Source organism: Electrona antarctica, assembly GCF_951216825.1.
Source record: "Electrona antarctica genome assembly, chromosome: 6".
Lineage (NCBI taxonomy): Eukaryota > Metazoa > Chordata > Actinopteri > Myctophiformes > Myctophidae > Electrona > Electrona antarctica.
Genome location: NC_136811.1, coordinates 22,704,684 through 22,720,349, shown reverse-complemented (window position 1 = coordinate 22,720,349; position 15,666 = coordinate 22,704,684). Strand labels below are relative to the sequence as shown.

The 15,666-nt window shown below is 43.0% G+C and overlaps 1 protein-coding gene across 1 annotated transcript in view; it reads left to right on the top strand.

The window, feature by feature from the left end:
- The window catches only part of tgfbr2b (transforming growth factor beta receptor 2b), a 39,420-nt gene that overhangs the window by 5,533 nt on the left and 18,221 nt on the right, over positions 1-15,666 (top strand). The window contains exons 2-5 of the mRNA XM_079504156.1: positions 4,543-4,693; positions 5,299-5,489; positions 14,728-15,023; positions 15,367-15,615. Coding sequence (XP_079360282.1) covers positions 4,543-4,693; positions 5,299-5,489; positions 14,728-15,023; positions 15,367-15,615 — 887 coding nt within the window. The remainder of the gene's footprint in view (positions 1-4,542; positions 4,694-5,298; positions 5,490-14,727; positions 15,024-15,366; positions 15,616-15,666) is intronic.

Sequence of the window (15,666 nt, the reverse complement as noted above, 5' to 3'; positions counted from 1 at the left end):
GTGGGTGTTAGTAGTACTATGCTATTTCACGCTGTTCGCCATACCTCAGTGGCTGTGTGAGGGAGTGTGTCTTGAAAGTCAATTAGCTGTGCCTCCTATGAAATGAAAAACGCAGGTTATGGAAACTGTGATCAGGTATCACACAAAGTCACAAAGTCAGAAACACACACGCACACCTACACACACACCTACACGCACGCACGCACGCACGCACGCACGCATGCACGCACGCATGCACGCACGCGCGCGCGCACGCACGCACACTCACTCGCACACTCACTCACTCACTCACTCACACGCATGCACGCACACACGGGCGCACGCACACACACACACACGCATGCATGCATTCTGCAGGACGGCAGCTGAGATCTTAAAAGAGAACCCATGGAGTTTGACACCGTGAATGAAGGATGGGGGATGAAGAGAATTCATGCATGCTAGAAGTAAAAACTCTTCTGGACACAGTCCACGGCGCTATGCCTCCAGAGCTTAACTCCTCACAGATCATGCTTTTTAAAAGCATGCAATGTCAATTGATTTCACGATAGCACAGACTACGATCCCTACAGCTGTTTTGTCTACCAGTTGTTTTCAGAGCCAGTTAGGGAGGTTGTTATCGTTTTTTGTTGGTGAAATGAAGGCTTCTCCTCTCTACATGGGGCATTTGTGCTCTACAGTATATATCATATCTGATAACTTGAATTGAATGAGTCAAGGCTGTCAAGCAGTCAGTCAGTATCCATTTACAATGAATAAAATGGCGAGGTGCATTAAGTTTGGGTATATGGTGCTAGATCAGCATTCTAAATGTGAAAGGCCTGATTTAGTTGATCAGGCAAGGTTAACAGCAGAATTCACTTCGGGTCAGCTGAGCCCAGGGCAGTACACTAATACACTACACACTAATATACCACTGGTTCCTAAACACTGGATCAGGACCAGTGTTGTACCCGAACGCGTTCAAAGAACGATAGTTCACGAACGTGTTCTCATTTGGGCTGAACGTGAAATGAACGTAGCCTACTGTATTTCTGCCTGATGAACGTCATTGTGAACGCGTTCATTTCTGCCGTGTGAACGTCACTTTTTCTCGTTCAACTTCGTTCAAGAGTGAGTGGGGGGGTTTACAGACGTTCATATCCTGCCAGGCTGCCACGACGTTATGCTGCTTTCACACGAGCAGATGCAACAGATGCAAAGCTACACTAGTACACCTAGTCACAGACAGTGTCGTCGTTAAGCAGCAGGAGCCTAGGATCCCACTAGCAGCAGCTGTCCGTTTATCATCAGCACAACCACGAACGTCCAACACATATACAATGAATTACTCACCTAATGCTGCCTGCAGGTTCCATGTTTAATTCCAGCGTGTGTAACCTACATTGTCTAAGTGACAGTTTTCATATTGTAAATATGGTCACTAACGTGGTTTAGCGACTAGTACTTTGACAGCTCATCCATCGTAGCTTGTTTACAAGTGAAACGGACTTCCTGTGCAGAAACTGCATCATCAAAATAAGAGCCACTTGTATTGATTAGTCAACACTAGTTTTATTTCCACATCTACTTAGCCTACAGGTCGTTAACATCTCATTTGAGTGCCTGTCAGCATTCTCTAAATCCCTGTCTCTCAGCTGGTGCGCAAATGGCTATAGGCTGTGGCAATAATAATAAATAAAAAATAAATAAAAGAACGAAAAATAACTAAAATAGTTCATTTTTTGGAACCATGAACTTTAGTTCAAAATGTTGAATTATGAACTATGAACTGAACCAGTTCCTTTTTAAATTTCTGAACTGTGAACTGAACTAGTTGCCCTTTATGGCAAACGTTTAATTTCTCTTTTGGGTCTTGAGCTAAAACGTGTGGGAACCACTGCTATAGACAGATAGTGTGGCCCCCACACACATGTAAAGCGTTAGAAATGTGCCATTACATTTCAGATATTTATTATTGTTGCATCCAGCATGTAATACATCCTCTCTGCAGGAGCTCCTCACTCCCAGGTGAGCCAGTAATGTACAAGGGCAGTGGCACTGGCAACAAAGAAATATGTGGGGAGGCTAATAGCCTATTGATTATTTATACAGTATATAAAAGAAAAAATATCAAATATATTTCAAAATCTCCCTAGACTCCATGAAAGGCCTTTTAACACACTACTGCCTGGCTCTGACCTGTCACATATTAGGAAACCAAACAGTACAGGCCTGCTGTCCATCCATTCTGGGTCTCATTCTATATTTTAAGAAAAGCTGACATTGTATAATGCGACTTGAGAGCTCAGTTCACTGGGGATCAAACATGTCTTCCAGTCCACCACAGCCAGTGCAGTATGTGTCAGTGAGGCAGGTCTGAACAGGTTCACAGAGCAGCGTGGCGTGGGAGGCTATAGTCAGGCTAAGGGGAATGACATGGATAAGATTTGACTGATTATGCAGCCGGCTCAGGGCAGCATGCAGCACGCAAACCTACATTATGGTTTACGTTTAAGCCATTGGTTCTCAAACCTTTTTAATTTCTAGGATCCCCATAACTCTCAAAGTGTACAAATTGTACATTTGTACCGTCAAGGAAGCCTGAGGGTCCCTGGACCTCACTTTAAGAATCACTGGTTTTAGCCAAACTGGGTGAAACACTATAGTCACTAGAGATGTAATCTTTAAATGCTTTCTGGACTTTCCATCGTTCAGCTCTTAGAGGCTGCACAACTATAAATAGAGGTATGTAGAAGATATTAAAAAGAATGGAAGGAATGCACAGTTACAAATACGAGCTGCAGCATTTGTCCATGTGGGTGTTGAGTGTATTGGACAAACACGTTTATGACCTGGATATTTAGCACACGAACAGGCTACCAAATGTGATAAATGATGTCTTTGCAGGGACATGTTTTACAGTCTTTGTATCGATTGTCATTAAGAAACAGTTAAAACAGTTACAGTAAAAACTGGTAGCAGCTTTGCAAATGCCTTTTGAAAGCAATGAGCTGCCTCAAAATATCAGCTTTTTGACATGTTTTCTTTCTCTCATCCCAAACAACTGCTCGTAAATGCTTTGCCAAGTAAAAAAAAAAAAAAAGAAGAAAAGTTGGATTTTCCGAGTTCCCGAGGACCACGTGCTTTACTCCCAGGCTGTGTACTGCCCCCCAACACGCTTCCCCAAACTAATGGTTATGTCTATGTTTAGTTCAGAGGTGAGGTGGTAAGGTTAGGGTCTCTGCCAATCCTATTGATATACTTTTTCTGTGTACTTAATCATTTGAATCTGTTCACTGAAAGGTTTTGTTCAAATACACATTTAGCCACTTGGTTCATTACTTGTTTGGAGCTCCACTTGAATTATACACTGAGGTCGTTCACTGACTGACTGCGGAACACGTTCAGCTGACCCTACCCTCGAGCAATAGGATCTAAACTACGCTCTCAGGGAGATGGGACGTTATGCTTCACTGTAAATAGTCTACTGAAAGGAAGTTGGAACCCCCCCTATCTGACAAGATTGTCAGTGGTCTTAAATGATACGATATAATTATTAAATTCTTATATAAGAAAATAAATGAAATTGGCCTTATTTATCCGAACAGTGGTGCAGTTGAAGCAGTTTTTGCAAGTTTCACATCCAACACATGACACGCTGAGGAAGGTTTGACGCCGATATGCGTCTGTGTCTATCCATACAGGTATAAAGACAAAGCAAAAACTGCTGTTTGTCAACTATGGCACCCATACTTATATTTGTAGCCATGCATGCTAACTATATTTTTGAGGGCCGCTAGCCCCTCCTATATACAGCTTTTGTCCACACACGTCTCATATTTGCCAATTTGCCATTGACAATGAAAGGAGAAATTAGGTCAAATGTCTGCCAAATATGACGTAATTTGTGGCAACACAAACATTAAATGCCATTGACAATGAAGGGAAAATGTACGTCATATTTAGACGAGCAAATCGGCTAACCAATCACATAAATTCAGTTGTTAATGAGATTATGTATAATGATAAGAGCGCCCCACACTTCACATGGGTGTGATTTGTATTTATATTCATATATAATGAATATTATATTTTGATTGATATTCATTATTTACTTGACATTCATATTTCTTTCTGCCGCTCATTATTTTATTTGTTGCGCCATCAGTCCCTACTCCCTAGTATTTTAGTTTTATTGTTTCTATAGTTTTTCACTGAACTAATTGTTCAGTTGTGGTTGTGTTTTGGTAGTTGTTATTAGTACAACCTGTTTGAATGTAAAGTACCTAACTGTTGATGTGGTTGAACCTTGTTTGTGTATATTATTGCTTTGGTCTTCATATGTTATCTAGACTATCTGGTTAAAACGAGTGTTTGATGGAAAAGCTGGAAAAACAACAATAGGCCTATAACTTATTATAACCACACGCGTCTTTCAGTCAAACCCTCACATTTTGTGTGAGATGTGTCCAACTTCAACTTGAAATGTTTTTTATCAAATCACGTTAATCAGATGTAGCCTCAATGTGACACGTTTCTGCATGTGTTTTTGCTTTCCAGCCGGTATGTTCCCTTACTCCATCCCAATTCGACAGCTGTGTAAGTTCTGCGATGTGCAAGTGTCGCCCTGTAACGGTACCGGGACATGTGTGTCCAACTGTTCCATCACTTCCATCTGTGGGGCGGATGAGGAAGTCTGTGTCGCTATCTGGTAGGTACCACACATCTTTTCTTCTCTTGTGTGTGTGTGTGTGTGTGTGTGTGTGTGTGTGTCTGTGTGTGTGTGTGTGTGTGTGTGCGTGCATGCCTGCGTGCGTGCATGCGTGTGTGTGTGTGAATTTAACTTTTTATGTGAATGTTCTATCAACTAGATCAGTGATTCCTCAGCGAACCTTTTTCATTTCAAGGGCAGTTTGATATGCATTAGACCACAGACCCCATTTGGTATTTTTATCTCTGGTGCCCTTATCTACACTGTAAAATCCTCTTTCACATGCTCGGAGACCGAATTACAGATTCATAGATAGGCTACACGCACGCACGCACGCACGCACGCACGCACGCACGCACGCACGCACGCACGCACGCACGCACGCACGCACGCACGCACGCACGCACGCACGCACGCACGCACGCACACACACACACACACACACACACACACACACACACACACACACACACAATCATTTAGCTGGGGACCCCCTGACACCCTCTCAAGGACCTGTGGGGGGCCCTGGACTCTGCTGGGAACCATTGAACTACTAGATAGCAACTACTGTGTGCATTTCTCTCACACTCCGTCCCTCTTTCCAGGAGGAAGAATGAAAGCATCTTCACGGTGGAGACTGTGTGCCACAACCCAGCGGTGCCGCTGTACGGCGTTCTGCTGGACGACTACAACAGCTCCACCTGCGTGATGAAGGAGAAGAAGACAAGAAATGGAAGCGCTCACTTCTGTTCCTGCACAGAAGATGAGTGCAACGAGTACCTGTCCTTCAACCCCAGTAAGTACTGCACAGTATGTCAAACAAACACACTCTTGCTGAGACGTGGTTACGTTATTATGACTGCTACAATAGGTTGGGAGTTTTTGGCCTGGAAGAAAAAGGGAAAAACACCACAATTGCACCTATGGAAGTGACCGTATGCAAAGAAAGCCACTCTAAAAGCCTTAACACACTTGACTCAGTCTTTATTCAGAATTGGAACACGATTGATTTTTCACAGAGAATGAAGGCATCAAACTGTATGAATGAGGCATCAAGTATATGAATAGTTTGATGCGAAATATCTACTGACACACCCCGGTGTGTAAAGATATTAAGGGTGCTGATTTAGAAAGGCATCACATCAAATTGTGTCAGAAATGGTATTTGGTAAATTTGTAGGTATGATAATAATGTTTTTGATGTTACTGCACATGCCATCCGGTGCCATGTTATATCATGCCATCTTTTCTGTGCAATCAGCATCTTATCCGTTGATTCAGAGCACACTTTGCTATTTGCACAGCCTAGAAATACAGCTTCCTCATACTCATAACAGTAACTGATAAGAAAACAGATGGGAGCTACATGCATAGTTAGTCTTCCTGTCTTTGTGCTTTATGATCACTTATCAGGGTCGCACGACCCTCGTTTTTCATTCCTCCTTCGTCCCTCAACCCACACGCACACGCATGCACACACGTACAGTTGGAGGCCATCGATATTGTCCTTTTCTTTTTGCTGAGGTTTGCGTGATCTGCGCAAAACCCCTTTTGGTGTTTTAAACATTATGTTATAATTTAGCTATTGAAAAATAGCAGATCTACAAGCTCATAGCGCGCCACCGAGTGGCGCGCTACGAGCATGTAGGTCTGCTATTTTTGAAAAATCGTGAAAATATTTATTTCAGAAATAGGATTTAGAAGGATTTTTTTAAATTTTGAGGTCAGGCCTAAATGGGTCAAATGATAAGGGACAATATCGGTGGCACCCAACTGTATGCACACATAGTATAAATCTGGATAACTCCATCCCCAACTCCATGGCCTAATCCCTACCTACCCTAACCCCAGCCTGTTTTTCCCCCCTAATTCTGAGCCAAACTGAAAAATCTCAAATTCTACCATGCATGTGGGGATAGTTGGCCCACACAATAGTAATACAAGGGCGCACACACACACACACACACACACACAGAGACACGCACGCACAAGCCACACACACATGTGCGCACACACCATTCTCTCCCTAGCCCCCCCTTCTTCTTCCAACCACCGTCAGGGAAAGTTAATGTGTAACTTGGCAGAGCATTAAAAAAGCTTGCTGGCTTGTCAGAGGTTGTGGGTTTATTATATTGTTGTGTGTGTGTGTGTGTGTGTGTGTGTGTGTGTGTGTGTGTGTGTGTGTGTGTGTGTGTGTTTGTGTGTGTGTGTGTGTGTGTGTGTTGTCATGGTTATTGTTGACTATTTAGGAAACACATTTACATCATGCATAGTACTGTATGTGTGTGTGTGCTTGCTTGGACATGTGTGTGGTGTGTGTGGTGTGTCTGGTGTGTGTGTATTCACTTTCACATAATATTATGATAGATCTGTAGATAATGTGTACATACTGTATATAAGTAATATGTGGTGCATGCATGCGTGCGTGCGTGCGTGCGTGCGTGCCTGCGTGCGTGCGTGCGTGTATATTTTGGAGTGTCTTTAGTGCAGTGTGATGCCATGCTGGAGAGCTCAGACATGTGGTTTCCTGTCTGTGTTTAACTCAAATGAGAAACATCTCCAGCACATGGTGGACAGGCACAACACACACACACCTCTATACAGATGATAGTACATGTACGGTACGGTACGGTATGGTACCGTACCGCACCGTACCGTACGGCAGGGGTTCTCAACGTTTTTGGCCGGGGACCCCCGGAAATGTTTTGGCAATGTCTCGGGACCCCCGCCCCGCCCCCTCCCGACCCCCAATATAAATGGACTGCTACAATAACCTTAATAATAGAGACAATACACCATAAATAAATACTGAAACCAGATATAATCATTAGGAAGGTGTATGCATGTACTATGTGTAGTGTACCATGTAAACTCTTAATTTTCGATTTTCCATCCATTCACTTGAGAAAAAAATAAAAAAATATTTTTTTAATAATTTGGGGACCCCCCAAAATAATTTGGCGACCCCCGAGGGGTCGCGACCCACGGGTTGAGAACCCCTGCCGTACGGCACAGCACAGCACAGCACGGTACGGTACGGTACGGTACGGCACAGCACGGTACAGTACGGTACGGTAGTACGTTTGGTATACTCATACTGATAGTACAGCACAGTGCAGTACAGTACAGTCGCTCTTTTCCCATTAAAGTTCATTTACGAAAAAAAAGTTAAAATATGGAGATACTGTGTTAGGTTTCTGCACGACAACAACGATATGCTCCTGAGCTATGAACCATACAGTATATGGCTCAAGAACTGTTTTTTCACAATCCCAAGGCTACTACTTACAGTAGTGGGCTTTACATTGAACAAGGAATTCAAGTATTTTCATCAGGTGTATTTCCTAAGGCCCAACCAGCTGCAACTCCGTACAACAAAACAAACCACATCAATGCAACTCCTTGCAACTGCCATTGGGAATAATGGTTGCAAGTAGTTGCAAGTAGTTGCAAGTAGTTGCATGGCGACCCTCTGGTGTGGTTATGGCTTAAGATCCACAGTTTGCATGAAGGCTAATGTACACGCACGGACGCACGCACTCACGCACGCACGCACGCACGGCACGCACGCACGCACGCACGCACGCACGCACGCACGCACGCACGCACGCACGCATACAGGCAGAGGCCTGAGGATAAGGGTTGTGGTTCCTTCCTCCCATTGAGGACACATCAAGCAGGAAGTCCATGTTTGTTTATTGGACCCGTGCCAACGGCTGATTTCTCTACAAATGCCTGGCATTGTTGTTCCCCGGCAACATCGCATTCTTCTGACGTGCCTATAGCACTGTTGTGGTTTTGAAGTGCTTCAGAGACACACACACACACACACACACACACACACACACACACACACACACACACACACACACACACACACACATACATGTGTCGTACATGCACATGTGCAGCCATCACTGTGTCAGAATGAGGTAATGAACACATCATCCAACAGGCTTATTTGATTTTGATCAGTGTGAAGTCTATTACAAACACATGTCGGTAAATCAGATAAGGACACACTTACTATATTGTTGTTCTTGCCGTGTCTCAAAAACTAAAAGAGAGCTGTTCTTTATCAAGCCTCTCAAGGCAGAATTCTGCCAAACAAACCAGACAGATTACACTATATGTGTGTTGAACCGACCGATATTGCCGTTCCTTATGATGGCACTACTAGGGGAAAAGCCACAGCGTCATCAGAATCATTCCCATCGTCTAGGAGGGAGCATGAAGATACAGAGGAAGTCTCATGGCAATCCAGGCAGTAGTTTTGGAGCTATCAGAAGTGTATCAGCTATTGAGGGTAAAAATGTGTGCAAGTGGAAATTTGTACCTAATGGTGCAGGAGGAAAATGCCATGGTGTACATATTTTCCAGGTAGATATAATTGAGAGTAGTGGAACAATAGACTGACTTACCTAATACCAACCGTCAACACCATTCTTAGAGCCCTGGAGGAAGTAGCTCAGACTACGTTGCTGATTGTGGAATCATCCTAGTGGATCATAAAGTCTAACCCAGACCTCTACACGACATGATCCACATCTCATTACAGACAAACTGCAGTAGACTGATATGGCCTGACATTGGCATTTCCACCACGCATTTTGTTTAAAGCCTGTGAATACCGTATTATAATTAAACACTTAGATCTGATTCTTTGATTCTATTCAGTATATTTTTTTCCATGGATGCCGCATCATCCCTCACAGCTGTTTTCTGGAGTTAATTTAGGCTGGCTACTAATAAAATCTTCCTCATGATCTGAACTATTTTTTCACCACCAGAGGATGTTTTGAGGAAGACGAGATATACATACATGGAGACAAAACACATTCTGTGTGTATTCTTGATACGATCTGGAAAGAGGAAGAGGAGATTAACATATGTGGCGGGATGAGGGAAAAATGTGGTGTGTGTGTGTGTGTGTGTGTGTGTGTGTGTGTGTGTGTGTGTGTGTGTGTGTGTGTGTGTGTGTGTGTGTGTGTGTGTGTGTGTGTGTGTGTGTGTGTGTGTGTGTGTGTGTGTGTGTGTGTGTGTGCGTGTGCTTGAGTGTGTGCAATTGTGCATGTATGTACAGTACATATTCCAAGTTTGCGTTTGTGTTTTTACAGTTTGTCCGTCCACTCCACTGTTGGCTTGCAGCCGCATTGCAGTCATTCAGTCATCCAGTCAGATTGTTGGCCCAAATATAGGAATACCGAGAAAAAAGTAGCGACTGAAGGGGAGATAGAGAGATATACTGTGTCTGAACAGAGAGAAAGAGAGACGGTATGAGTCGGTCTGGGTTATAAAGGAAGCACTGTTACCATAACAAATAAATAGTGATGCTGTTCACTTTAGTCTCCCTGGATTCCGCCACACTGCAACACAACATGATACCAGCCTGGATAAAGACAAGTTATTTTTACACAGACAGGAGGGTGAAAGACTGTGGGGGGAACTGGTAAACAAGTTTACTGATGTGTAAACTTCTTAAATTTCAGGGTTATTAAGTGGTAACATGCGTAATACAAGCATGCAGGAAATATTTGCAATCGTACACTGCACACAAACATCTAGTTGAGGTGAGTTATGTTCTTTCTAAGTGCAGTTGAAACTGGAGTAAGACATTATGTAACACATTAGACTTGGCTTCATAGCACTTTAACTACACAGTAGAATATACTACTGCATACATCAGATATCTCTAATATCGTAGTTTTCTTTTTACAGAAACACTAGCCCATATAAAATGGAGTTAACAACATAGTTAAGGCTCTAATCCGCAACTTATTTTAATGAATTATATGTAATTTTAACCAAGTCTTTCTAGAGTACCGGTATGTTAATACTAACATCAGTGTTTGGAGGTGGTTTCCCTAATCTTCCATTGAGAACTTGAGACCATGGTGCTGAGTAGGATACCTACTGGTTGACAAGAAGTACTGAAACTCATACAGAGCATGTAATATCTCCCCTGGCCAAGCAGGCCTTGCGTCTTGGAAGAACGGTAGAAATTTGGTCTCTTGCGTGTTTCGAATCTCTGGTAGGACAAACAGTACAACTCAAGGATTGCAGCTTTAAACATAATATGAAATGAAAAATATGTTTTTTCACGCTCCTAGTCCATATCCGGAGACTTAACTTATTAACTATATAGTATTAAATGTTGGTGTATTTTTCTGTCAAAAGTCCCTAAAAGTTAAATCCCAAACAGTTCCCGTCAAACAAACAGATAATGTGTGATAATCATAACCGTGATTATATTAGCAAGTCCTTATTAATAATAATGAATCGTGATTTCATGAGCTCAGTGTTCCTCCACGTAGCTGAGGTTTGAATCAAAATCTAGATTTATGAGTTTCATGATTCTTGATAAAAACCACCACTGCCATGTTGCAGCAATTTTAGCCTTTTAATGTCTTTTCTATTTTCTCCTATCATAAAAATATCGGCATCTAGACATTACATCAGTATTCGTCTGTTATAGGCCAGGTGTTTAACAGACCTCGGCACAATATTATTTTGTAATATATTTTGAATGCCTGAACAAAACATGTCATTTTTTATAATACACAGAACCTTCAACACCATAAATGAAATACCTCATGAAACAGCAACCCAAATTACCACATTTTCTGAAGTGAAGGGTGAAATACACTGCATGTTTGGAGTTGGAGAACCTACTGTATGAATTCATAACACAGAAAATATGTAATAAAATAATAGATCTTAGTCCTTTTAGATGAAGCAGTGGGAAAGGTTCCATAATGATAACGAGACATATTCATCACAGGTTTAGCAGATTAGCGGAGCTGAGTGTTGCTTTACTCCTCTCAGAGTTTAGAATGGCTCTCTTTAATCCACTCATCACCTATTTTTATCATGAAATCATGTCTGGTTTAACTTAATAGGAAATTACTTCCTCTTTAATATCCACCACTCACGTCCGTTATTAAAAACACATTTTTAAAGGTTGACGCACTTACTAACTTCTTTGAGAATTAAGACCATGAGTCAGAAGGCAAAGTTTCTCAGTCCCCGCAGCGAGCGCACACACAGACACACAAGCTGATGATGTGTTTAATTACAGAGCGGAGCGTCCTGCTAGTCTGAATGGCGTGTCAAACCCCATTGAAAGCCGTGTGAGAGCCCTCTGGCATCCTGGTTGGAAAAGGCAACACCAGTTACTCTACTAGTTTCTCTTGGCACAGTATTCTGATTGGCACTGGTACTGTTCACTCCAGTTCTCAGCCTCACACGCACGCACACACTCACAAATGTCCAAAAGGCATTTAGGGTCTGGCCTATTTGAAACTCTTTAAAACACATGCCCACGTGTGTGTGTGTGTGTGTGTGTGTGTGTGTGTGTGTGTGTGTGTGTGTGTGTGTGTGTGTGTGTGTGTGTGTGTGTGTGTGTGAGTGTGAGTGTGTTGTTGATTTTGTCGCTTAGCCGAAAGCGATTTAACGATAGTTTTACAACTTAATAATAGACAGTACAGTAAACAACTGTAGTTATCACACTTTATGTATCATCATCACACCACACTGTCACCCAAATGAAGAATAAACTGAAGAAGTCGACATATCAAAATAATAACGATAATAATAAATATAGTTTGAAAAGCAAGTTCAAAGCACAAGCTTCAGGCTTACTTACAGGTTAATAATTGTATAATCACATAACAGCTTATGCTGAAACCAAAATTGTGTATAATTGTTACAAATATTCCTGAACACAGAAGGAGATTATAATAATAATAAAAACTTTATTTATATAGCACCTTTTCAAACTTTCATTACAAAGTGCTTTGTAATGAAAAAGTATTGGCATGTTAAAGAGTGCAGAAATTCATCAGCATTTTCAAAACATGCATTGTGCTTCTCTATAACGCTGGTGACACTGCATGCTACACTTGTTGCGACCGTAGGTCGCATTTACTCTGAAAACTCCCGACCGTCTGTTAGTTAGACACTCCATATATGGTCACGCCTCATGACATCACGTCTTCATATATGGTCACGCCTCGTGACATCACGTCTCCATATATGGTCACGCCTCGTGACATCACGCCTCCATTTATTGTCACGCCTTGTGACACGTCACGCTACCATATATGGCCATCTCCATATATGAAGATCACGACACTGACCTCATCTAACCCTGGATAACCATACATGGAGAAGACTGGATCATCACCTAGATCTGCTGGAGCCGGCCAGCAACTCTACATCTGACCTCAAACCTCAAACCCTTAGATCTCCATATATGGAGCTGACCTGTTCTGACATTTCATACAGTATGTTGATCCCGCCCCACCCGTCCTTCCTGTTCTGACATTCCATATGTTGATCTGACCTCATCAAACCCTGTACACTCAAGACACGCTCCATATATGGCCAGTACAGAATTCATTCCATATCTGACCCCCCCATGCCAAAGCGCCAGTGCTCGCCCAGCAGTCTGCCGTCACCCAGGCATCGGGCACTTGACCTTGCCCCCAGGGCGTCTTACTGGTAGCCATACTGGATAAATGTACACAGTAACATACATAGTAGTATCCTAATAAAATTGATAGTTCTGGTACGTGATTATGATTGGCTGAGTCACGTTTAAAGTCGTTGTAAAATGCCCTATAAATTCGCACAATATAATGTGTCAGTATTACTGCATATTCTGAAATACATTGTACGATTATGTCATGAATTTTCATATCCAAAAACAGTTTCTGATAACATTTTAGGTGAGAAATATGCAGAGGCTTGATATATTTACATTTCAATGTCGTGTTACAATATTCACAGTTCAGGAACCGCCATGCATTAGTAGGCAGTCGGGGACTACTTTCTCCGCTCCACGTCATGACAACGGCCCTTAGCTGTTCTAAAATCGTCATAAAACACGGCCTCTTGGGCCTTACTGCTTTCATTTGTAACTCCAGGTCCATTTGGTTCCATTTGTACAAGATTTTTACTGTGTAGGTGGGACATCTTCAACAGATATATAACTGTAACTGTAGGGTCTTCACTTCCTCAGTCCAGCCCCAGGACTCTCTATCCTGGTATAGCTGCCTCATCCAGTTGGGTAATTAATGTTCCCCTGAAGGACAGGCTGGTGGTCTGAGTGAGATAGTTTTTGAATAGGTGCCCAGCCAGACCAGCCCAGGCCCAGCCAGACCAATACACACACAGGCTTGCTACTGTTCTATTCCCCCTACAGGAACTCGGTGGGTTGGCAGTCACTTGTGTCAGGCTGGCATCAGAGGTAGTGGTAGTTAACGCCACTTCATACTGTGCCTCGGCTCGCACAGTTGCTTGCAATTTCACTCCCCACTATTTCCTTAAAATCCTCAGTGTTAATTTAATTTGTAACATGACTATATGAATATAATGTATTGCTGTCTGTAACATAAAAAAACACAGTCCTGTGGGCCCCATGCCCACTTCAGTTAACCCGCTCTAGTTTTTAAAATCTTTTTCAATGGAAATGAAAGACACTTGTTTTAAAAAAAGATTGGCAGTAGTCAGTTAGCAACAGCAGTTACCACATATAGTGACACAGGAGCTAGGTTACCTCAGACAGAACCATTTCAATCATGGCACCTATTTTCTTTATTATGCAACTCTGAGAGCCTATTCATAGCTTCAGTTGTTGTCCACGACCACTATTATTACTCTGACCTTTGTGATTAAGAGTTCAAAGCCAGCGTTAATGTCACCATGGTCCCAGAAGCAGTTACCGTTTCACTGTTTGTTTGTACAGTTCATATCCTGCTTGTACCAAAATGATATAGCTGTGGCTTACCTTATGAAGCTGCTGGCCATTAGCTCAATATTTAACTTTAAAATGCGTACTTTCACCTAACTTACCGTATCTGCCTCCTCTCCTCTCCTCTCCTCTCCTCTCCTCTCCTCTCCTCTCCTCTCCTCTCCTCTCCTCTCCTCTCCTCTCCTCTCCTCTCCTCTCCTCTCCTCTCCCCTCCTCTCCTCTCCTCTCCTCTCCAGTCATATACTCAATCTAAAGTCTTTGCGTTTCTCTGTGATTCCAGTCGTGGAAGCCGAGGAGGTCCCTGTGGTCTCGGTCATCGTGGTGACTCTGCTGCCCCTCTTGCTGCTGGCCGTTGTGATCGCAGCCATGTTCTACTGGTACCGGGTGTACCGGCGTCGCGAGCTCAACCAGGAGTGGGACAGCAGCGGTAAGAAGCGCAAGGTCAAGGTCGGGGGGCTGGACTGCAGCGACGCCTGTGCCATCATGATGGACGACGACGGCTCTGACAGCAGCTCCACGCACGCCAACAACCTGAACCACAACACCGAGCCGCTGCCTATTGAGCTGGACATGCAGGTGCTGCTGGAACTGCTCTGTTCTGATATTCATTGGCTTTATTCATTGTTGTGCTTGTTTGTCTGATCCGATCTGCTGAATCACTACATGAGGTCCAATAATATACTTTGCCGTATGACTGTGTTGTGTGCCGAAAACAGCGCAAATTAAGCATAAGATTGTCGCACAAACACAGATGATGATATGACGATGTTCTCTTAATGTGATTTTATAAAACCTCACAACGTTTAACAATTGAATAGATGGTTTCTAAGTCAAAATTAGTCCAGCACAGTACATTTCATTTTTTGTCAAGCGGATGGCACAGTATAATAATCAACTTTTAACCGTTGACCTTGACCAGGTGGGTAAAGGCCGCTTCGCCCAGGTATACAAGGCTAAGCTGAAGCAAAGCACATCAGGCCAGTTTGAAACGGTGGCTGTCAAGATCTTCCCCTATGAGGAGTATGCTTCCTGGAAGAACGAGAAGGACATCTTCTCCGATACGGACCTCAAACACGAGAACATTCTCCACTTCCTGACAGCCGAGGAGAGGAAGCTGGAGAAACAGTACTGGCTGATCACCGCCTTCCACCCCAGGGGAAATCTACAGGTGAGAATAGAAACAGTACTGGCTGATCACCACCTTCCACCCCAGGGGAAA